Genomic DNA, 25136 nt, shown 5'->3' on the forward strand with positions numbered 1-25136 from the left:
TCAACTTGGACAAATTAATACATGCCTATCTTTCAATGCCTGCGCTTGATCTTTGTACAGCGTGTTGTGAATGTGTTAGCATTTAGCCTAGCCCCATTCATTCCTTATAAACATATAAACATATATAAACAATAAAATTTCTTGTCGGCCCTTCCTTTCAGGCGGTCTTGCGGGAGCTGCGTCTCGGATCACAGGGGCGATGGCTAAAGGTGTGGCTGCCATGACGATGGATGAGGATTATCAGCAAAAGAGACGAGAAGCAATGAATAAACAGCCCAGCGGTCTCCGAGAGGGCCTGGCGCGGGGAGGGAAAGGACTTGTATCTGTGAGTTAATGCTTAACAGTAGAGATGCATCGATATACTATATTTATCGCCAGATTTTTGATCAATTTAAGACCATATGTTATAGCAGTGGTTCCCAAACTTGAGGTCGCTATTACACAATAACATAGGCGAAGCTTAAAGGGATAGTTCACCCAAAACTGCTGTCATCATTTACTTATCCTCATGTTGTTATAAACCTGTATGAATTTCTTTTTTCTGATGAACACAAAAGAAGATATTTTAATAATTGGTGGTAAGAACACAGCTGATTGTAACCATTGACTCCCATAGTAGGAAAAACAAATATGATGGAAATCAATGGATACCGTCAGCTGTGTGCTAACCATCACTTATCAAAATATCATCTTCATCATTTATCACATTACATCCATAATATTTGTTTTCCTACTATGGCAGTTAATTGTAAAAAATATAATCTTTTGTGTTCATCAGAAAAAAAAGGGTTCTAGCAGTTTAAGTAATTTTTTAAGTTAATCCAACTTTTCACTTTTTACACTGTAGTTTACCTAAAACGTTATGTCAAAAATTTTGTCAACTAATATTTCTAAGTTGAATTAACTCAACATTTTTAGGCAACCAGGTAACTTACTGTTTTAATATTTTACAATGTTTACGGAAAATTATTAAATGACAGCTTAGGGATGCATAACGATTAATCGCGATTAATCTATAGCAGAATAAAAGTTTTTGTTTACATCATATATGTGTGTGTGTGAACTGTGTATAATAATTATGTATTTATAAATATGCACACATGCATGTATAATTTAAATATTTATATATATGAAGTATTTATATTTATATAAAATATAAATTCGACATAAATATACAAATGTATATACACATGTAAACATTTCTTAAATATATACATGCATGTGTGCACATTTCTATACATAATTATTATACACAGTTCACACACAGATATATGATGTAAACAAAAACTTTTGTTCTGTTATGGATTGATCGCGATTAATCGTTATGCATCCCTGACAGCAATAACTTAAGTATAACGTAATGCACGAGTTTTCACTCATTTAAAGCGCATCGACCCCCCCAAAAATTGGTGCATCCCTACTCAACACCTGTTTGAATAGACAGTGAGTCTCTTTATGTGGTTTGTGTTTGTTTTGATACATCTTTAAACACAATACAATACTCTCACGCAGGGATTTGTGAGTGGCATCACTGGAATCGTGACTAAACCCATAAAAGGTAAAGTCAAACATTCTTTATATTGACCAATGCTAACTACCTTAACTGGACGTATCTTAAAATAATGTGTGTATATTTCTGTAGGAGCTCAAAAAGAAGGTGCAGCCGGTTTCTTTAAGGGCATGGGAAAAGGTTTGGTTGGAGCTCTGACCAGACCAACAGGTGGCATCATTGACATGGCCAGCAGCACCTTTCAAGGCATCAAAAGGTGTGTGAATATGTTTGCGTCTGCTTCGTTTCATTTGTTTGTTAAGCGGCTTTAGTTATCCTGCGCCTCATTTGAATGCAGAGCTGCAGAGACGTCTCAAGACGTGGTGAGTTTACGTCCACCGCGTTTCTTTCACGAAGATGGAGTCATCCGGCCGTATAAGGAGAGAGAGGGAATAGGCAGCCAAATGCTACAGAGTATTTAAATCCACGCCATGCATACTTCCCTTTTGTGTGTTTAAGATCAAAGCATTGTGTTTTAGAGCCAAGAATTTTCATACAGGTCCTGGTTGACCAAGGACTTCCGGGTTAACCTGTTAATACATAACTGGGGCAGTCCAACATATATTACATACCTGAAGAAGCATCTAATGAGTGAATCGATTTTTTGGCATACAAGTCAATGCAAATTCACACCGGGTGACGCAAATGTTTGCCTCGGCCGCGTCTTCCACGCGGAGGTGCGTGTGAATGTGTGTAGACAAGACATTGCTGTGTTGACACAACTGACTTGAGCTTTCCCTTCTCTTGTCACGTTCACAGAGCAGAACGACCCTTCCTCAGTGGATTAGCATTGACAGTGATGAGGAGAATGATGTTGTGTCTTTATGAATGAATATCTCAGGGGTTTTTAATGAGATTGTATTTTTTGTATTTCAAATCAGAGTATTTTATAATGTTAAAGAAGAAGTTGATATCTAATTGTTGTCTTGGTTTTATTTCATTTTTTATTATTTGTTTAGCAAACCCCATCATTTGTCATTTTCATGAATAAAGTCCTGTCTCAAAGTGTTTTATTTCCCTCATTACACACCCATCAATCCCACAATCCATTGCACAATTCCATTACGTTCATTAATTCGTACGCAAATCAACATTGAGCTGATTCTTGCGTCTTCTGAAAACATCATGACCAAACCTTTTTTTGCATTTTGCATCGGATTAGAGAGTGTTTTAACTATGGAAATTTTTGACATTTGCATTCTGTCATCAAAAACACATTCAGCACCCAAAGCAATCCTATAGTCAACTTCACAAGAGGAAATTGTTGAAAGACAAAAAGGCTTTAGACATAATTGTTTCGATTTTATCTTTTTTTATTGAGTCCTCTTGTCTTATCCACACCATCAGACTTTATTAAAATGATGGTAACACTTCAGTATAGGGAACACATTTTTACTTTTAACTAGTACAGATTTTGCCTCAATAATCAAATTTACTGCTTGTTAATATTTAATATGGTAGTTCTGTAGGTATGGGGTAAGATAAAGGAATTATGATTAATGTATTAAAGGGACACAAGGCAGCATTTTTATGTTAATAAATCATCTTCGTAAGTCGGTATATGCTTAAATGACTAATTACATGACGAATGAAGACCCTCTCGCCCGCCCCTACCGTCTGTAGGAAGAATACCCCACTTGCAAGTTCGCTGTATCCGACCCGGTGTCCTTCAGTCTCGTAAATTCTCAGATATAGAAAGCATTTACTCCCAGACACTAGGGGGAGCTAGTAGAGAAATAATACTCAGACTTGCCTGGTGTGCCTTTGAAGGAACACTACACTTTTTTTTTGAAAATATGCTCATTTTTCAGCTCCCCTAGAACTTTTGATTTTTGCAGTTTTTGAGTCCATTCGGCTGGTCTCCGGGTCTGGCGCTAGCGCTTTTAGCATAGCTTAGCCTAATCCATTGAATCTGATTAGACCATTAGCATCGCGCTCAAAAATAACCAAAGAGTTTCGATATTTTTCCTATTTAAAACTTGACTATTATATTACGCAGCGCCTGAAAATGGTCCCCTTGGTTACTTTCAATAGCAGGGGACTATTTTTGGCCGCTGCGTATCATCATTGCGCCTGCTGCAGTCATGTTACGGCAGCAAAGTCCTTGATTATTACACCAGAATGAGAGTATAGTTCCTAGCCATATCTGACTAGAAAATCACAACTTTATATTTTCTGTCGGTCTTAGTACACGATGTAACTACAGAAGAGTCGAGTTTTAAATGGGAAAAGTGTCCAGGCTCTTTGGTTGTTTTTGGCGCGATGCTGGTGGTCTGGTCGGATTCGGTGAATTGTGCTGAGCTGTGCTGGAGGTGCTGGCGCCACGCCCGGGGATCGGCTGGGTGGATTCCAAAACTGTAAAAATCAAATGTTAAACTCTAGGGGATCTTGAGATAAAGCATATTTGAGCATATAAAATGAGCATATTTTTTAAAAAGTAGAGTGTCCCTTTAAAGGTGCAATGTGGGCCTTCTAGAAGGATCTCTTGACAGAAATGCAATGTAATCTAAATAACTATATTATTAGTGGTGTATAAAGACCTTACATAATGAACTGTATTGGTTTTATCTACATACACCACGGGTCTCCTTACATGGAAGTCGCCCCCATGTTTCTACAGTAATGCTCTATAGAGCGTTTTTTTACTATGTTGTCTCAGACAACGACATGTTTGTTCTGTGGTGGCTACAGTAGCTTCTTTATGCGTTTTGAAATTGAGCGGTGGGCTTTGCACTGAGCTGTTGGTTACAAATCACAATCTAGATGCCCCTAAAAAACCCACTCTGGACCTATAATATGTGCTTTATTAATGGGATGGTTCGCCCAGAAATGAAATTGCTGTCATGGTTTTTTCATCCTCATGTTGTTCTAAACCTGTATGAATTTCTTTTTTCTAAAGAACACAAAATATGATATTTTGATAAATGATGGTAAGCACACAGCTGATTGCAACCATTGACCTCCATAGTAGGAAAAAAATATTATGGAATTCATTCAGTAACATTAACTGTGTGCGTTATCTTCTTTTGTGTTCATCAAAATAAAAGAATCATACAGGTTTAGCACATGAGGATGAGTACATGATGACAGAGTTTTCATTTTTGGGTGAACTATCCCTTTAAGTAATAATAAACAGTGAGAAAACATTAAAAGTGAGAATAGGACCCCATACCTAAAGAATTACCAAAATGATTAAAATAGTGAATTTTCACTTTTCTATAATATAATTGAAGACAAAATTGGGCCATGTAACTTCAAGAATAACTGGTTTCTCCGTTTGGTTTTTAGAGTATTGAAAACGGGCGGTTTGCAAAATATAGGTATTTTGCTCACGCTAAGGTGAACGACTCCGATTTCCTGATGATTACTAAAAGGTGGGTGAACTTTAAAGATTTTGCATGAACAACATGGCATGAGCACGTGTAGACCTTGGGATGGTTAATTTTAAGCATATGCAAAATATAAAATCAAAAATACTTAGTGGTATTTATAAGGCAGTGGTTCTCAAACTGGGGTCCGGGGCCCCCAGGGGGGCCGCGAGATGGTGCCAGGGGGGGCCCAGTTTTATGATTATTTTATGAAATACATTAATTTATCATGAATTCTGTGTAATTAAACCTAAAAAATAAGGCTACTAATCAACAGCACTACTCTGTATAACTTAATATGTTTTGTTTAATTAAAATGTGACATTTTAGAACAGTTTTTTGTCATAAATTTTCTTTGGGGGGGGGGGCGCGAAGGAATGCACCGTACACAAGGGGGGCCACATGCGGAAAAAGTTTGAGAACCACTGTTATAAGGTGTTTATATTATGGTTGCCGGTGGTGTTTGCTAAGGCAAGCATCAGTATTATTTTATTTATATATGGGACCCTAGACCACAAAAACAGTCATAAGGTTACATTTGTCATCTAAAGCTAAATAGATAAGCTTTTCATTGATGTATGGTTTATTAGGATAGAACACTATTTGATAATCTGTAATTGCCTTTACAGTCATCCAAATTAAGTCCTTAACAAAACGTATAAGTATGATAAATACATTTTTAATATATTTACGGTAGGAAATTTACAAAATATCTTCATGGGACATGATCTTTAATTCCCATATGGAAAAAAAAAAAATTATTACAAATATAATTTTAAATACTTTCAAAAATATAAAAAATGGCCAAAATATATGTACTGAAATATATTTTGAAATATGTTTGCAAACAATAATTTTTTGCCATTTTTTTGTATATTTTGAAAAATATTTTAAGGCATTTATATTCACGTCAAATTGACTTTAAGCATAACAGGTTTAAAAAGGTTAAAATTATATATTTTTAACTGCAAAAATATACTTATAATTTTATACATATTTATACCTTTTATACGAAGGTTTATATTTTGGCAGGAAAAATATAATTTAGGCGTAAAGGTTGTAAAATTGCAAAAGTTATTTAGTTGCCCCTAAAAGAAATTTTGAAATGTATGTTATTATACCACGGGTCTGTTGAATTCTTTATTCTGATTGGTTAGAAAATGCTCCATGGGTGTTGATTAATTTTCAATAACCGTACACCTAACCTTTAAAATGTCTTAAAAATTGACACCAGAGCAATATTTTTGGTAACCGTGGAATATGCAGAATAATTGACCCTGAATTATTCGAAAATAATGCACACCTGCTCCGCTTTGCGTTGTGCCACATAACCACCTTGGGTGTGCATTATTTTCTTATAATTCAATGGCTGGTCCTCAATTGTTACTTACATATATGAAGGTTGAAACCAAATGTATTTTCAAATTCGAAAAATATTTAATTAAACTTCACTTTCTACAAAATGTACGGGTTAATATCCTAATTAATTTTGGCTGTCATCCATAATTTTGACCCATACAGTGTATTTTTGGCTTTTGCTAAAAATATACACGTGCTACTTATCGCTGGTTTTGTGGTCCAAGGTCACATATGCGTACAGATTTGAGTATTAAAATGTATCAAATTTGTGTGCATTGATTAATTGTTATGGTGTATACAGTCGTTTATTTTCAGCCAATCATGCACCAATGCATTTAATTGTGTTTTGAACAACTTTTGGGCTGTATGATTTAAGTTCGTACCCATCTTCCCAGGGGAATATTTTTCGTGACAAAGGGAACGTTTGGTCAGTTGACATGTGAATGGCAGTATCTCTTTGATGAGTTTACTAAAGATCCTATGATCGTTGAGGGCCGGAGACTACGCATAGAAGCGAAGGTACGTCATCGCTCATGAAACTTGTGAACGATGAATCCAGTACAATTTTTTTAAAATCTTAATTAAAATGTGACTTTCTTAACCTTTTTTTATTTTAATGAAATCAGAATAGCCACATACGGTAGGTGTGGAACATTATGTTAACCAATAATATCATAGCCTGATTGTTTAATCCAATCAAATCCTGATGTATAAAATCCCTGCAATGTGTGTTACTGAATATTCTGCTTTTTACAGGAAAGAGTTAAATCTGTGTTTCATGCCAAAGAGTTTGGAAAGATCATCAATTTCAAAACTCCAGAATTAGCCAAGGTATAACAACTACATATCTGTTATACACTCTTAGAAATAAAGGTACAAATGTGTACTACTATTTATCTCAAAAATACATTTTGGGACTTTAAATATGCATATCTGTGCTTAAATGCTACATATTAGGACCTTTTAAAGGGTAGCGTCCCAGTGACAGCTTTGTACCTTTATTTCTAAGAGTGTATAGTACAGTGGGTAGAAAGTATTTCATTTTCAAAAAGAGCACAATGTAAATGTTTTCACCTGTTCATTTATTTTAGTCATTTTCTCTATCGTTCACAGTGGGTTCTTGCCAAGCTTGAAGATGCCAGGGAAGGTCTGACAAAATAACCTCCATCTGTACGGTCAGAACGACCAAGACGCTCCTGAGCTCGGCTGTGCCTTTAGTGCTGCGTTTGCAGTGTGCCACTTTACTTTATTACCCATAATGCAACAGTCATTCACTGAACTCTTGTAACATGACTGTTAGACTGTATGCATGTGTATATGCGTGTTTACATTATGTTGCATCTTTCCGTAACTGACCGTTGGGTTACATGCGTTGTTTTCGCAGCTCAATCTGCAGAAAGTGAACACGAAAAGTCATTTCCGTGTTGCGTCGTTTACAACGTGCCACAACACACAGATCTGTGACTGTATTCACGTGGCAGATCCTAATTCAGATGTCTTTAATTTACACTAATCAAGGCACAGATTTGTGTGTAATTTTATAAGCGTATTTAATAAAGACCAATACACTGTATGTATATCATTTGTCTTTTTAAAATGGTGAATGTGTGAGATTTAAAACAAACCTAATTGTTCGATAAATGGTAATGTGTAAGAGAGCAGGGATATTTTTTACATGTGGCTTTTGCATGAAATCTTCTTGTTTTGCTCAATGTCTGTTTATTTATATTCAAAGCTTTGTCCCAGTAATCTGCAGTGAATAATGAGTAAATACTGTACTAAGATAAATACTTGCTTTTGACTGCTTAATTTTTTTTTTAAGGATGATATATTAAAGTATTAATAACAAATATGCAACCGTCTATCATTTAGCCTTTTAGTAAACCTACCACTTCCTTTTTACAGTAAACCTTCATCAATAAAGAATCACATTAGGAAATCAAAATTGACTTTATTTACTTTAATTCTTGCACTTATTGTGCAGATTTTCCACCAGTGTATAATACTGTATAAGACTTTAAGCAACGTGAATTAATACGTTATTATTTACGCTTTGACTATTTAGAAAATGCTATAAATTTACTTTATTAAAAATTTATTTAAACCAACTTTTTAAGTTGAAATGATTTGTTTAAGTCAAGTTGTTTAAACTTATAAATTTAAGTGCAACAGGGAATTTTTAGTGTATACATTGTAAAAAAAAAGTTATTGTTGCACTTACATTTTTAAGTTTAATTAACTTGAATTTACAATTCATTTAAACTTTCTTGCCCAGTGAGGAGTCATAAAAATTAGTTATACAAATTATAACAATAAAGTTGAATTTAAGTTATTTCTACCGAGCCCCTAAGGTGACATTGGAGTAAAAAAAATTTAAAGTTTAGTTTCATGTGCTCACGCAAAACCTTAATGTGCAGAATTTTTTAAAAAAGTTTAGTTTCACGTGCATATACGTGTAAGTTTCATGTGAGCACACGAAACTAAACGCGATAGTTTCACAATGGCATGCGAAACTAAACTTTATTTAATTTTTGCTTCATGTCCCTTAGGGGCTCCATATATTTCAACTTTATTTTTATAGTTTATAGCAACTCCTAACTGGTCAAGAAAGTTGAAAAGAATTGTAAATTTAAGTTGATTAAACTTAAAATTTTAAGTGCAAGGATTTTTCTTTACAATGTAATACAGCCTTTCAGAAATCGTACTATTAGTTAACAACAATGTACTAATGGTTACCATAGTAACGCCAAATATGACATAGTCTACTTTAAAAAGAAGCACTGCCTTTGGCATAATATGGCAAAATTCTCTAGATGTCCTGTAAAAAAGTTGGTTCAACTTAAAAAAGTAGGTTGCTTGGCTGTCTTAAAATGTTCAGTTAATTCAACTTAAACTTTTTTTGTTGTGGAAACTAATATGTTTAGGTTGAATTAACTCACAATTTTAAGGCAAGCATGCAACTTACTTTTTTAAGTTGAACCAACAAATCTTTTTTAACAGTTTATACAGATTCATATAAACAGCTATTATTATCATTTTCTTGCACAAATATTTGAATCCTAATATTTCAATTGTAAACAGTTTTGACTGCTGTCCTTTTCATGTGGAGAACTCACTTTCTCACTTTAACGTTTCACATTATGAGGTTACAGAGCATAAATATGATTGTATCATTGTCTTTTTATTTTTAACCCACATTTAATAAATTTTGGAATTTTGGTTGTTCATTTGTTTATTTTACTACAGTAAGTAAAACAGTAACATACAGTAAATATATATTATTTAATAAATATTATTAAAGCAGATGAAGACATTATAGTACAAAGGTACTTTGTTTTCACCACAGCTTGCTTTACACCATTATTACACATTTATAAATAAACTATAACTGAATATAGTTGTTATGTAAAATGTTTAATTTGTAATTTATAATTTACAATTAAGCATTTTACACTAAAACACCAAATTCATTAATAGCTAAACTTTTTTACAGTCTTGATTTCTTCAAATAAATAAATAATATGATAAATAATTCTACATAAGGCACTTTATGTAAAGCCTGAAGCATTTTTTATGTGTAAACTCTACTTTTGAGATTTTGATCAACTGCATGAGTAACATAAGAGAAAAATATATTTCATCTTGTGCCTTAAAATGTCTTAAAGTAGGATCTTTGTAACCTCTACTCAAAGATAAAACAAAGCCATCACTACATCTGTGCTAGATGTAGCCTACCCATCTATCAGAGGATTTAAATAAAATAACTTGATCTCTGGAAGCCGCTTCTTCTTAGTCGCTTCTTCTTTCTTAGGAAATCCCTTTATATGCTTCCTCAAAGTCCTTAGTCAACGTTAGAACAAAGATAAAGTAACGTGACGGCTAAGTCTACTCTCAATATTCAATATCTGAGTCTTAAGACTCAGGACTTATGGCTTTCAGGTACAGGATCTAGTTAACCTGGATCTTAAACCAGGTTAAAATCTTTGAGATTCTGTTTAAGGATGGTGTCTTTCACGGCGGCGAAGATCAGTCGGATGTTTTCGGTGTCGGTGGCGCAGGTGAAGTGAGAATAGATGGCTTTCTCTTTGTCTTCGTTTTGCTCCAGGTACATCTTGAGAATAAATTCCTGGGCTGCCTTTGCATCGTTTTTGGGGCCTGCAAAATGTCAGACAATATTTGATTTATGCGTCCTAGTGTGTTTTTTTCTACATAACGCCATCCTCCTACATAATGTAAAGAATATAACCTTGATATTTTAATATTGACTGAGTAAGATCATGTCAAGGATTGAAATGAAACTTTGATGCTCCTCACCTGTGAATTCAGGGAAGTAGGTGGCCAGATGAGAGTTGCCGATCTTCTCCTGCAAGATATCCGTCTTATTCAGAAAGAGGATTACAGACGACTGCTGGAACCAAGGGTATGTGATGATGGTTTTAAACAAAGCTTTGCTTTCCTCCATACGATTCTGTAACGTGAAACACAAACGGACAAGAAGATGAACACATATGAAATGACCCCAACAGACAAAAGCAGAAAGCCCAGATAATGCCAACTGACCTCATTGTCACATTCAACCAGAACCTGATCGTACTCGCTCAGTGCCACCAGGAAGATAATAGAGGTGACGTTCTCAAAGCAGTGGATCCACTTTCTGCGCTCTGACCTTTGACCCCCGACATCCACCATCTTGAAGATATGAATAATAAGAATGTGATCAGTCAAATATTACAAACTAACAAAAATGAACAATGAGGATATGTTGGGCATACAGGCAAATACGTTTTTGTGCCAACACTGGAAAAAAGTAAGTTACTTGATTGCCTAAAAATTTTGAGAATATTAGTAAATATTTTTTATTTGAATTAACTCAAACTTTTATTTTAAGGCAACCATGTACCTTTTTTTTTTTAAGTTGAACCAACAATTATTTTTTACCGTGAATTTATGCAGTGGTGATTATATAACATCTTTTAACCATGTGGCTGTATTATAATAAATCACTTTTAAAGGTCGAGTCCACGATATCTTAAAAATGCTTTGGAAAAGAGAGTCAGGCCGACTACCAAAACACACTTGTAGCCAATCAGCAGTAAGGGGCGTGTCTACTAATTGACATCGTTGCCTGGGTTGCGTATGTGTTGTAGGTCTATCAAAAGAAGGTCCAGAGTCAATTGGGGTAGGGGCGTGATTGTTTAGGTGATTTCAAATATCAACATTGGCTTTCAGAGATCATGGAAGCAGGGTGCAAAATAAGGACTGGAACTTTACACTGTAAAATGTTGGATCAACTTAAAAAAAAAACTTCAGTTGGTAACACCTGAAAAAAATAAGTTTATTCAATTTTTAAAATTTTACTTTAGCTTCACTTCAGGTGAAAAATTAAAGTTGAATAAACTAAAAAATTTTAGGTGATATCAATTGAAGTAACTTGTTAAGAAAAAAATTATTTCTTAAGGGGGTCGCACACCGGATGAGACGCGCAGTGCCGCGAAACGCCATGAATCTAAAACCAGAACACATTATTTTTTATGAATGTAGGCACACCTGCGGCGCCTGGCAGCAGCTGTCCACTATAACTTTGGACGCTGCTTAATACCCTGAGTGCCACTCACATAGTTTAACATTAAATAACATCATATTTGTCCCAAATCGTTAGCGATTAACATTGACTGCTAACGTATATTTAGCATTTTGAAGTAGACGCTATCTGACTAAGCTTGCGCTATTTAATGTGCACTTTTGGTGTACGATACCTCTGAGCTGTCCTAGACTGCGCTTTTCATCCGGTGTGCAACCCGCTTTACACAAATTTAATGAGTTTGCCATGTTTGTATTCTCTTAAAGGGATAGTTCACACAAAATACCAAATCATCATTTACTACACTGTAAAAATTCCTTGTTGACCTTAAAGTTTAATTTACAATTTATAGTAGTGCTGGGCAAAGATTAATCGCGATTAATCGCATACAAAATAAAAGTGATTTTTTTGCATAATATATGTGCGTGTACTGTGTCTAATAATTGTGTATATTTAACCACACACACATTCATATATTCATTTCAGAATTGTTTTACTTATAAATAATTGTTTTTAATTTATTTTTAATATAGAATATATAAAAATATAAATAAATATATATAAACATGTAAATGTTTCTTAAATACATACATGAATGTGTGTGTATTTATTTATACATAATAATTACACACAGCACATACTCGTATATTATGCCAAAAATCACTTATTTTGTATGCGATTAATCGCGATTAATCTTTGCCCAGCACTAAAGCAACTCCTCACTAGTCAAAAAAAGTTTAAATGAATTGTAATTTCAAATTGATTAAGCTTAAAAATTTAAGCGCAACAAAGATTTTTTTTACACTGTAATCACTCTTATTTTGTTTTAAAGGGGACATATCATGACTTTTTTCATGGAAAATTTGAATGGAAGTGCTATATTTGGGTCCTCAGTGCTTCTATCAACCTAAAAAATTTGTTAAAGATCAAACCAGTAACTTAGTTTTTATAAACCATTCTCTGCAAGCATGGGAAAATATAGTTAATTAAAATTTGGCTCCCCCTCTGATGTCAGAAAGGGATAATACAGACCTTTATCTAACCACAGCAGTGCTATTTAGTGCAGAGATCAGCTCGTTTGCATTTTAAAGGACACACACAAAAACTCACACCTACAAAGTGGCAATTTTTAACATCCTATAATAAATTATCTATATGGTATACCTTTAAACCAGTAACCTTTGTTTGCTGCATGAAGACAAAGGAAGATATTTGAAATTGGTCCAAACCAGTTTGGTTATAAACATTGCTCAAAATATCTTCCTTTCTGTTCAACAGAACAAATAAATGTATACAGGTTCAAAACAACATTTTATTTTAGGGGTGAACTGTCTCTTTAAGTAAATAAGAGGCATGCCTGAATAAAGTAGGGTGACCATACACGCCATTCTTCCTGGACGCGTCCTGGCCAGGATTTCGGGTTCGTCTTCCGGAAGTCATATTTGACAACCTCATACCTCATAGAGGATTATTATTATTATTACAGAAAAGCAACCGTTACATTTTAAGTTAAGAATGAAACTACGATTGTATGTCTTATGTTTTTAATTGAATGGCATATGCGGTCAACAAATACAACTTCCGGAAGACGCACCGAAATCCTGGCCAGGACGTGTCCGGGAAGAATGGCACGTATGGTCACCCTAGAATAAAGTTTGAAACCATAAATTTTGGTATGTTCTACTGAAAAATTTATAAAATGTATTATTTAATATATTCCAAATAAAACTTCATTTAATATATAATAAATAAAAAATCTCATGGGTTGCAAATATGCAGGCCCTGAGTATAACAACACCTAGTCTGGGACCAAATGTTGGTTTGTAAAAATCTAAGCTTTCCATAAATTAAATGTATCATCTAAATATTTCACCAAAATGTATCATATTAATGAAATCTTTAATTAAAACAACTGGATTTTTGAGATCATTAAAATTCTCACTTGAAGATGACATTCTCCAGATCAAATGGATACTCGATTATTCCTGTAGTTGGGACTCTGACTCTCAGAATATCCTGCTCGGATGGGACATATGCTGCGTCTGCAATCCGATCCAGGTCACTCAGGTAGCTGTGATGCATCATATTATGAGAGATGAAAACAAATACTGTGGTCACATTATGGTCACAGCCGACAGAACAGGTTACTCGTTGTGACCGTATACTGTAAATGATATTACAATAACGGAAAACTCACATCTACTACCACTGCAGTGTTCCTACTAACATCTATATGATCAAATAACATTTCAATTATACTTTTCATGAATTTAAAATCATAAGACTGACTATTTGGCAGAGTCGGTCAGCTGATATTCTCGACGGCGGTCGTAGCATTCCTGGATTCCAGCGTCACTCCATAGACTACCGATGGCACTTACTTGACTGCTATCCAAACACACAACTTTATCGATCTCCATTTCGTTCACCATTGCACCGTGAGCCTGGAGAGACAAAAACAACCAATCAGAATTCATCTTTTTTTTGGCCAATAAGGTGTGATCAATAACAGTGGTGCAAGAAATAGCAAATTACCTCTTTCCCTGCCAATGATGAGTTTTTATGGCAAATCTATATTTCCGATATTACCATAACTTATAAAACACTGAAGCATCCCTGATCCAAAAACATTAAAAACTCTTTGTGTGTTTTGATTATCGTTCTGAATCTGATCTCTAACAAAAGTCCGTTAAAAAAATGCAATTATCTCAGCTTTTTGCTCAAAATTTTGTCTTTTTGATGAAACCTACCAATTTTTGAGAGGTGAAAAGTACAACAAATGATGATAGGTTGAAACCAATTTTATAAAGCAGACATCTGTTCTTTTATTTGATATATTGTATGTTTATATATTTAAAGAAGAACATTTTCTGGAAGGCATTAAACTTTTTTGAAAATCTGGCGCTGACTGGCTCGCAACTTTTTAAAAAAAATCTGGTGGGGAAAAGTTAAAATTTAAGTAAATGTAGAAGAAAACAGAGGTAAAAATCTTTGAGAAAGCAACAAAGTAAAATATACAAAAAATTATTATAATGACATAAATTAATTAAATTAGTTTGACAATTAAAATTACCATCATTCCATTTTTTAGGATTTTAAATCATGACTCTTGAGAAAATTTGTTGTTACAGCTTGATACATGCTCGACATGCTGATATAAAAAATGTAAAATACCCAAATAGCTAAGTGGTAAGTGGTTTTGGATAAAACGCAGAAATGCGAAAAGATGTTTTTATCGTGTTTTAAGCATAAGCTTCACTTATATAACAATAAAAAATACATTAATTTTACTTGAAATACTTTTAAAGGGGTCAAATCTTTATTGTGATAAGATCTGAAAAATCTGCATTAAAATGTGCTACTAAAATTGTTCATTTCAGATCGAAATAAGAAGTTTCAAGTTGCTACAATATGTCTTTAATTTTACATAAAGCTCAATTACGTCAATGGAAATTGAAATGTTAATTTAGTACATGTTTATTTGTTTGTGTTACCTGGTTGTCTGGGTTAGCATAGGCAATATTGAGTACTTCCATAGCTCTGGTCATAGACTGCATGGCAAAGACAATGTTCTGATGGACGAGTTTAACAAAGTCTTTCTTATCTTCATCAGTATAACCTGTGCCGTGAATGATTCTCATCTGTTTGATGAAGGTACTCTTTCCACTTTCACCTGTGCCTATACAAAGAAAAAATGTTTACATTTTATTATTATTATAAGATCATTATGGGTATTTTGCCATAATATAACCATGGTATTACTACATTTTTATAATATTTTAATTTTCATTGTCTATAGCCAAATACCATCAAAGTACCATCTTAGTGGTACTGGCATTTTGTTTTTATATTAGTGAAAGACGCACAGCAGCGTTGTAGACACAAATAGGGTTTAAAGGGCTCGACAATGTGTTACTGAAACATGAAATTGTCATGCTGGAACAGAAAAAAATGGTCCCTATAGCTGCTAATGGGCAGGTAGGTACCCTTTCAAATACTACACCTTTGCAGCTAAAGAGTTCCTCAGAGGTACATACTTGTACCAAATGTTTACATACCTATAACTAAATGGTACATATTAGGACCTTTTTAAAGGGTACTGTCCCAGTGATAGCTTGGGACCATTTTTTGACCATGTTTTTCTGACAGTTTACATCACATTATAAATAAAAATGTTTGTCTAAGGAGATACAAGCATGAATTTCTGAAAACATCCAAACCAGATATTTAGGAGATAATCACAACATATTGTTGGCGTAGTTACCAGGGGAATGTGTGGAGGTAACCGCCTGATTATCAAAATTAGCTATTACAACCCACCGATCTTTATACAATGATTAGTAAAAACATAATGTAGATACAGTTGGCACCAATGTTTAAACCAAATCTATGCCTTTGATATATCTTTAAATACTCTCATACTAGTATTAATATCACACATAAGAAAGAAAAATCACAAAATTAGTTTTTTCTCTATACACCGTAAAAAATACAGCATTTTTGTCAAATCAACATATATGTTTATGTTACTTTAACTTAGCAAATTCAGTTAAACAATTTCAACTTAATTTTCTAAGGGTGCTTTCACATCTAGTTCGTTTGAGCCCTCCAAACGCTCTCAGAGCAGTTTAGGGTGTATATGTGAACAAACCAAGTGATCTCAGACCCCCCCAAAAGGACCCAAAAGCGAACCGAACTCAGACCACTTCTGGAGGTGGTTTGAGTACGGTTCGCTTTTGGGTTCTTTTGTGGTTCGATTTCTTTTTGATATGTGAAATCAATGAGGTCCCGGTCCGTATCGCGTGTGGTTTGGACATTGTATCAAAATCAACTGCTGCACAGAAAGCTGGGGTCTGAGTTCTTATAAAGTTGTGATGTGAACAAGAAAGGGTCTGAGATCACTTAAGTTCTGAAGAGGACCAAAAAAAGAACTGGGTCCTCTTTTGAGTCCACTATATTGTTAACACCAAAAGGACTGAGGTCACATTCAGCTAGTCCCTTTTCTGGTTCATTTTAAGTGAACTGGGTTTGGTTCTTTTAAAATTAACTATATGTGAAAACACCATAAGTTGTCAACATATCACATGTCAAAACTTAACAAAGGTTAGCTTTTTTAACTTTATTCTGCATTTTTTAAAGTGTAAAGACAAAATGGAGAACAAATTGAGACTTTTGTTTAGGTTTCTGCTTTTCTGACGTTTCTCTTGGGAATAAAAGATTTTATTTCATAAAATGACCTCAGATGCCAACGCTTATAATCTAAATTAGGGACATCTTATCGTGTCGTTTTATGTATTGATTCCCATTTTTTTTTCTCTTTTGCACTGTCGCTTGTAAAAAATTTTTAAAAAAACAATGCATAAAGCGTTATGAAAAGATGCGCTGTATAGGTGAAGGAAAGTATCATAGACGCACAAAATTGGATTTTGGCATATGTACTGCACGACTTTTCACACTGCGTTCTACATTTATACGCATTTCATGAGAATTGTCTGATTGATCACTTACCAATAATGCAGTGACAATTCACCATTAGTCAAATAACTGAACCACAATGACTCATTCTTTGATTTCGATGACTTTTGTTAGCTTTGATCCACTTCTCAAACATAGGCTTTTCTCTAGAGATGAACAAAATTGTAACTCTGCAGTGTCTGGCTACTAGCAAAGACTGAATGTGTGGTTTACCAGAGTTGTGTTTGTACTCCAGCTGCTTTGAATTTTAGTCGGGACAGCTGTGAGATGTAAATGAAGTGTGACATGCTAAACTGTATCTCAAACTATTTTACACTGATTTTATTAGTTATTAATAATAATAATAATAATAATTAGTACTATAGTAGCCTATTTATTAATTGAGGGATTTACACATACTGTATAGAAATATATATAATTTTTCTTATACAGAGATATTACTCATGTAAGACATTCCTCATATCATTTTGTGTAACTTCTATAAGGATCTTAGAAATGCAATATAATCTACATAAATATATTTTCAGTGTTGTATAAAGACCTTATATAATGAACTGTATTGTTTTTATTACCTTAGATTGAGACGTTTTTATCTACATACACCACGGGTCTACTTACATGAAAGTCTCCGTAGTAGCCCTAAACCAGGGGTCTTCAACTACTCTTTTTCGGGGGCCAGATTTTAAAATTGTAAATATGATGCGGGCCAAACGTTTACCCATATTTTTACCTTTTATATATTTTTACTTTTACCTTATATTTTATATAAAAATATAAAAAGTGCTAAAAGATCAACCCATGTACATGTAAATTGTTACATTTCAAGTATTTACAACACAAAGTCAGTCTTCTCCAAATGACTAAAATTGCACTTCATGTTTTTTTTTTATATTTTAGATATATAGGCTAAACCGCGCTTCCATTGTACACTACATTCGGACTTGACTGTCTGAGTTCACCCTCTAGTGGCCGTCGTAATGAAATTTCAGTTTAATCGTAAATCTGTGTCATGGGAGAGATTTTACTCCAGTGCAAAGCCTTTAATCTATAAATATATTTAGTTAATAATTTACTTACCAGTAATTAATCGTTTTTAAAGGATTCAAGTGTTACTGATAAAGTGAAACAAAAAGGATTAATAATCTTCACCTTGCACACAGTGTTTTGAGTGGAACACACTGAAATACGTCACTTCCTGTCAGTGTGTCACATGCGGTGTTTAGTCGCACAATTTTTTCTTTTTTTAATGCATCCATAACTCGAATTGAATCGAATAATTACGTACCCACAGATGGTTGGCACCCCACGCAGCCCCTTCACGACTCTAAATCCGTTTTTCCGGCTGTCATTGGTCATGTACAGTATAAAGGTAAAAGTAACCAAGCTGATTTTAAATCAGACAAAGATGACCGGCAAGCTGAATAAAGATGATTGGAGGGCCGCACTTAGCCCACGGGCCGCCAGTTGACTAGCCCTGCCCTAAACGGACAAACTGCTCTACAGAACGTATTTCGACCCTATTCTCAGACGACAACATGTTTATGCGTTTTGAAATTGAGGGGTGAGCTGTTGGATGCAATTTGCAATCTCACTTTTTTCTAATGCTGCGTTCAGACCAGCCGCGGTAAATGCATCAACCACGAGTGATTTCATTGTTAAAGCAACACTATGTAGTTTTTTTACCTTTAAATAATGTCTCTAAAACTATTTCAGTGATAGAACAACTTTTAACTGGACAAATTGAACTGTTGCTGCAACCTGAACAGCCTCCTAGCTGCTACAAGCACACTCTGAAGGTGTCGGTGGAGGGTAGGAAACACAGCCCCGCCCCTCCCCCTGCCTGCAGAAGAGTGTCTGATACCAGGCACTGTTGCACTTTTCAACCACATGGGGGAGCTGTAAGTCATTTTAACATGGAAACTACATTGTGTTGCTTTAAGTCAATGTGAAGACGGGTTGACGCGCGGCGAATGAGGCGTTTAGTGCGGCACGGTAGCTGCGATTCCGCCTCATTTGCGCGTCTAGTTCGCACGAATGGTGCGAATTGAGCGTCGCAACGGCAAAAGCCCCTCCCATGAAGTGAATTTCCATGTGAATGTCTCGATGACTAGAATTTCACGCACGGCTTTCACGCGTGGAATAAAACGAGTAAACTCAAAATGTTCAAGCGGCAAACTAGACGTGGTAGACGTGATTTTGACACCTCAAACGCGGCTGGTGTGAACCCTCGGTTATGCTACGTACACACCAAACGCGGGGCATCGCGTTACCTGTTCTAGAGTACTCCCGAGATTTAATTTTGTTTCATGCACATTTTTCGCTCGAGTTGAATGTTTTCAACTTGGGCGAAGACGCGTGTGAGGCGAATAGCGGGTGTTTTCGCGGCAAACGCGCCGCCCATATCTTTGCATTGACTTTGTATATAATCTACTTGCGCAAATTGCTGAACTCGCATTTGGTGTGAACCCACAGTTAGTCTTTTTCTAAGCACATAGTTTGTTAATAGTGCACAACCAGCAGCACACAGAGAGAGAGAGAGAGAGAGAGAGACAGAGAGAGAGACAAAGAAATTAAATATGGAGAGGGGGAGTTTTGTTTAAAGTGAAGTGGGGCAGAATATCTTTCTTACACTTAAATAAACAGACACTAAGTGCAGTCTGAATGTCCACACACTTCAGTCATTATTTAACCACACTTCTTCATCTGCAGCCACATCATTTCAGCAGACACTCGCAACATTTCATTTTGTTCAATCACATTATCCATCACCTTTAAGATGCACTGGTTTGCATTGTGATTTCTTTACAATAAACCATGCATGTGAACATGTGTGTATACAGTATGTGTAATTGCCTTACATGTTTACATAGAAAATCCATAACACTTTACTCTGTCTCTCTCTCTCTCTCTCTGTTTTGAAATGTAATTTATAATTTAAATAAAATGCATTTGTCTTAAGAATAACAGGATTAGTGCCTTTAGCAGTCTAAAAATAAGAGCGTAATGTACATTAATATTGCAGGCTGTGTGGATGAGGCAAGATGTGTGTTTCTCTTGGCAGTGTACATCAGAGATATTACCTTACTGGATCTGATACTGCTCTTACTGTCTGTGTGTAATGGCACATATTTGTATATTTTTGGTGCTTATATGAGCTCTTTAGGTGCAAAGTAGGGATGCACCAAATATTCGGCCACTGAAAATTTTTGGCCGAAAATGGCCCGAAAGAGCATTTTCGGTTTTCGTCCGAAACAACACGGCCGAAATGTTGTGATGATGCAAACAGAAATCGCAACCTGCACGTGCTTGTCTGACGCAACATGTCTGCGGTGTGGACGTATTTAACCGCAAAAAGGCGCTAAAGTGAGCAGCTTTCTACGCCCTTCAAAGATCAGAACTCTTGATGTGTAAACTTTAGAGAGAGTCGCGCTAATGTGTCTCATACTGTAGTCCATTAACATACATTTGGCAAATAGAGCAATGAAAAACAACGTAACGTTTTTATGAGGAGTGACTGTTTATGCTGCACTGTTTGGGATTCACCCTCGGTCTGTGTGTGCGCGCGTTTCTGTACCTAACTCTAATTTCAGACCTTACTTATTAATGTGGAACCTTGTTCTTTTTATAAATGTTTGCAATTTCTATTTGCTATTAGATTTCCCCAACCCCCTTTTTGCTTACCCGAAAAATAATCCAATCCGTGCCTCAAAAACTGTAATGTGATCCGAACCGTGAGTATTATGATTCGTCACACTTCTAGTAAAGTTAGCACACAGTCATAGCCATAAATGCAATGGTACTAATAATTGGCATAATAATTTCTTTCTGTGTTTCGTTTTTCAGTTTTCGACCTTGGTTTCTTCTTTTTCGGTGTTCGGTTTCGGCCAAGAATTTTTACTTCGGTGCATCCCTAGTGCAAATGTTTACTTTTTCAAAGGGTACCACCCCAGTGACAGCTAGGGACCATTTTTTGACAAATTTATTGTTTAGAGTATTGATGTTAACACTGAATTCAGTTATTTCTCTTCACTTCATATACACTCATAGGGTCATTTACTGCAGAAAAAAAAACATTTTTGCTGTATGGTTCCATAAACCTTTAACATCTGAAGAATATTTCTGCTTGACAAAAGGTTCTTCAGGCTATGAAAAGGAATGAAAGTAATGAATGATTATTTGGGAAACCACAATGGTGGTTTTATAGTATGGCTCTAATGAACCTTTATTTCACATTTTCTTAGTCTTTCATCTTTTAGACACGTTTATATATCAAAATTGACTTGAACTTTATTTGAGGAGGTGAATCACATTTACATCCAAATTTTAAAGGTGCCAAAGAATGCATTGAAATAATATGTTAACTCTTTCCCCGCCATTGACGAGTTAACTCTAGAGAAAATGCTTCACTGATTAGTAATAATGATTATTTATGACTGCTACTTTTCTTAATTCTATTACGATCAGCAGGCATGGAAAAAGTTCATTTTGATCCAGCTGGGACTTAAAATTTGAAATGAAAATCTTCCCAGAGCACCATTAGGCTATCCAAACAACAAATCTCCTTTTTGCATGAATTAGCATTCTGAGAATATCCTAGTGACATTGCATCATTTACACAAATGAAAATAACCAGATTTGAATAAGTCCACTCTGAAACCTTACAGATTTTTTTTGTTCAACTAAATCAGAAATTTCAGAAATACATTTGACCATGATATCAAAGGTGTTCAAAGTTATGTTTTTTTTTCTAGAGTATAATGACTCTTTGCACTTTTCACATTCATTCGGAAAATTGGAACAAGCATACACTCTTAAAAATAATGGTGCTTTAAAGTTTTCTTCACAGCAATGCCAAAGAAGAACCATTTTTGGTTCCCAAAAGATTTCTCTCTAAGACTTTTATAGTCTAAAAACTCTTTTCCACTACAAAAAAAACTTTTTTTAAAAGTTCATAAAGGTTCTTCTTTATGGAACCATATAGCCAAAAATGGTTCATCGTGAAGCACCTGTAGTGTACATAAAAGTTTGCATTTTAGTGTCTTGATTTTAGGTTGACATTTATATAAATTTGTAATAAAGATATTTTATATAATTTTATACAAATTTACATTAAAAGATATATACTTTAAAGGTCCTGTCCCTGTTATAAAATATAAAAATGCACTTTTTTGCTATTTTTTCTGACAATAGGTCAACACATATTTGGTGAAGTCTTCTTTTATTTCTTTGCCCTCACTGACCTGCCGTGCATTATTATTCTAGTCTCTTATTACTCCATTATCAAATATTTTAAGTTGTATTTATTTCAATCTAATTAAAACAGCATATCACACTGTATGACAGTGAGAGTCACAGATTTACCATAACTAAATTGTCTATATTCTCCTACAATTTAATTCAACAAAAAACTAAATTTTTCATATATGTGTACTACCACAATGCTTTTGCAATATAATATATTTTATTTAAATGGCTGTTTAAATGATATCACTGTGGTCACACCCAAGAAGTCCAAAACTTCAAAGACACACCCAGCACAATGCAAATCTATCGTTTTACATATTGTGTAATTCTGTAAATGCAATTCCTACAATACATGACCTTTACATTTGGTTTGTCCCAAGGGTCAAGTGCTTAATGTGGACAGTGTGATAATGAATCTACCGGGAGTTTGATTTAACTCACACTCTCCTGCACAGGTGTGTGTATGAACTACAAGTGTGTAGTCAGACATGACTAAAAACACCTAAATGACTGAACTGAGATGATTTTTGCTCTATGTACATGTATGTGTATATGCTTTGCGGCAGAATTGTGTACTAAAGGTTAGTGAATGAAGTAAGTGATGTTTGTTTATAGTTGACTGTAGCTTCTGCTTTGCATGCTTTTGCATAGCAAGAATAGAGATGGTGGCCATGTGGCCAGGAACTGGTGTACAAAACTGTTATTACAACTAATTCACACGCACATGCAATATAAATTATATATAAAACAGCATCTGCAAACAAAATATACCAAACTTATGCTCTACTTTATTTATTTTATTTTTGTCATAAATTTAAGCAATACTGTAGGTACACCTGGGGTTTCAAAGCAAAGCGTGTGCATTTAACTGTAGTGCACTATCAAAAAAGCTTATTTTTGGGAAAGTTTTTTTTTTAAGAATAAATCCTCTGTAGTATTTAACACCTTTCAAGTTGTAGGCCTATTTGGAGGTAGATGAAACATTTCCAACTAATGCTAATAGGCACAGCACATACCCAGGGAGGGTATACTGTATATCCCATTGGCAATTTAAACAGTGTATCCTTTATTTACACTATTGTTTTTGCATTCATTTATAAAGCATTAAATAAAAGTCTTACCCAGCAGCAGCAGTTTCATTTCTTTACGCGAGTTGCTCTTGTCTTTCTTCAGCTGTTTCTCGATCTCCTGGTTTATCCTCTGCCTCTCTTTCTCCTCCGCGGACATGCAACATCCAGCCATTATTATTTTCTGTGAAAGCTCAGTCCTTGTTTATAAGAGCACAATGTTCGGCACACTACAGTAGTACAGCTCTGGTGATTTATTATCTGCTCCTGTGCTCCACACTACTATCCGAGAGCTCATCAACGGGCTGCTCCTTTAAAAGTCCACTGAACATAATAATAACCAGCTCTGGCACAGAAGTTATCGCCGGATTAAGTACAAGGCGAGCAAATGTAGTCTGTTAACAGCCTGATGGAGAGATGGGAATCCAATGGGATGCTACAGAAAGGCGCAATCGCTGCATCACGCGCTCAGTGGTGTGTGTGGAGAAAAGTGACTCGCGCGCTACATCCCGACACCTGTCAATCATAGCAGGGTGGGGCGTCCTGCTCTTATACCGCGCCCATCACCTGGACTAATCGACAACCATAGCTTTACATTTTTGTGTACATTTTAAAACCTAGCAAAAAATAAATAAGTAAATAACAAATAAATAATATTAACCAAATGTGAATAAATATATGATTTTAATAAAAATATGAACAAGAGAAAGACGCAACTTGGATGATAGTGAAGATTGAAGCATAAAACATGTTGTTATGGTTTATGTGAAAGCTTATCAAATAATAAATAAATAAATAAACAATATTTATTATGTAATAATAACAATTGAGATTTTAGTTACTTTTTAATAACGAATCTGTTGTTGTTGCGTTATTTTAAACAAAGTGCCAATTTCCGTTCCCATATAATTTTATTCACATATACGTTTGTTTTCGATTGATTTATGGTATTGATGTAAACTAAAGTGGACTAAAAGCTACTCAGTTTGAAACACTGAGAGGCGTAATTCAATTACAGATGAGGGGAAATAATTTCAGTTTAGACTTGAATTACATTTAGGTGTAAACTGACCTAAAATAAATTAAAAACATTGTGACATGAGTCTGTTTCACATTTAGGATTTAAAATAAAGGAGAGACTGAGAAATTGGTTGATTCTTAGTGTTTGTTGCAGATGTTAATAATATGCCACTATGGTAACAATGTGAAATTGGTAATATTGTTTATATTATTATAGGCTATGTAGGCCTACTCCTTTTTTTTTTTTACAAAAATACTAAAAAGTTGATGGACCCACACCCAAGAAAAGCTGCAGAGAAAGGTTTAGATTTAAGCAAAACTTTGTCCCTTTTGCTGCCTGTATTCAAAACAAGCGAGGAAGCATTTGCAACTGCTTTCCAAGTAAAAATGGGGGAAGATCAGAATATATGGCAAGAGTCGGGATTATGACATCTTATTTCCATGCTTTAAAAGCAACACATTCTTTTTACAAG

The 25136-nt window shown here is 34.8% G+C and overlaps 2 protein-coding genes across 7 annotated transcripts in view; one reads left to right on the top strand and one right to left on the bottom strand.

Moving 5' to 3' along the window:
* The window catches only part of vps13a (vacuolar protein sorting 13 homolog A), a 60940-nt gene extending 52876 nt beyond the window's left edge, over positions 1-8064 (top strand). For all 6 annotated transcript variants that reach the window (XM_073867568.1, XM_073867572.1, XM_073867573.1 and 3 more), the window contains 8 exons: positions 162-325; positions 1513-1558; positions 1643-1766; positions 1848-1960; positions 4836-4923; positions 6672-6795; positions 7033-7107; positions 7390-8064. In XM_073867568.1, the coding sequence (XP_073723669.1) occupies positions 162-325; positions 1513-1558; positions 1643-1766; positions 1848-1960; positions 4836-4923; positions 6672-6795; positions 7033-7107; positions 7390-7437 (782 nt within the window). In that variant the 3' untranslated portion in view covers positions 7438-8064. The remainder of the gene's footprint in view (positions 1-161; positions 326-1512; positions 1559-1642; positions 1767-1847; positions 1961-4835; positions 4924-6671; positions 6796-7032; positions 7108-7389) is intronic.
* Positions 8065-8754: 690 nt separating this feature from the next.
* Positions 8755-24204, bottom strand: gna14a (guanine nucleotide binding protein (G protein), alpha 14a). Its single transcript, XM_073867583.1, has 7 exons — positions 23698-24204; positions 15352-15536; positions 14147-14301; positions 13799-13928; positions 10837-10965; positions 10591-10744; positions 8755-10431 (listed from the first exon to the last, which is right to left on the bottom strand). Exons 1-7 carry the CDS (start codon positions 23816-23818, stop codon positions 10241-10243), a joined length of 1065 nt encoding a protein of 354 aa, XP_073723684.1. The 5' UTR covers positions 23819-24204; the 3' UTR covers positions 8755-10240.
* Positions 24205-25136: the final 932 nt, after the last annotated feature.

The sequence above is a fragment of the Misgurnus anguillicaudatus genome, chromosome 5 (genome assembly GCF_027580225.2).
Source record: "Misgurnus anguillicaudatus chromosome 5, ASM2758022v2, whole genome shotgun sequence".
Classification (NCBI taxonomy): domain Eukaryota; kingdom Metazoa; phylum Chordata; class Actinopteri; order Cypriniformes; family Cobitidae; genus Misgurnus; species Misgurnus anguillicaudatus.

Excerpts from the sequence above, each read along its gene's own strand:
- gna14a (XM_073867583.1), bottom strand. The coding sequence starts at position 23,818 with ATGGCTGGATGTTGCATGTCCGCGGAGGAGAAAGAGAGGCAGAGGATA. Across the intron at positions 15,537-23,697 it reads AATGAAACTGCTGCTGCTGG|GCACAGGTGAAAGTGGAAAG; the intron begins GTAAGACTTTTA and ends TTCTTTGTATAG. Across the intron at positions 13,929-14,146 it reads CTGACCGACTCTGCCAAATA|CTACCTGAGTGACCTGGATC; the intron begins GTCAGTCTTATG and ends GATGCATCACAG.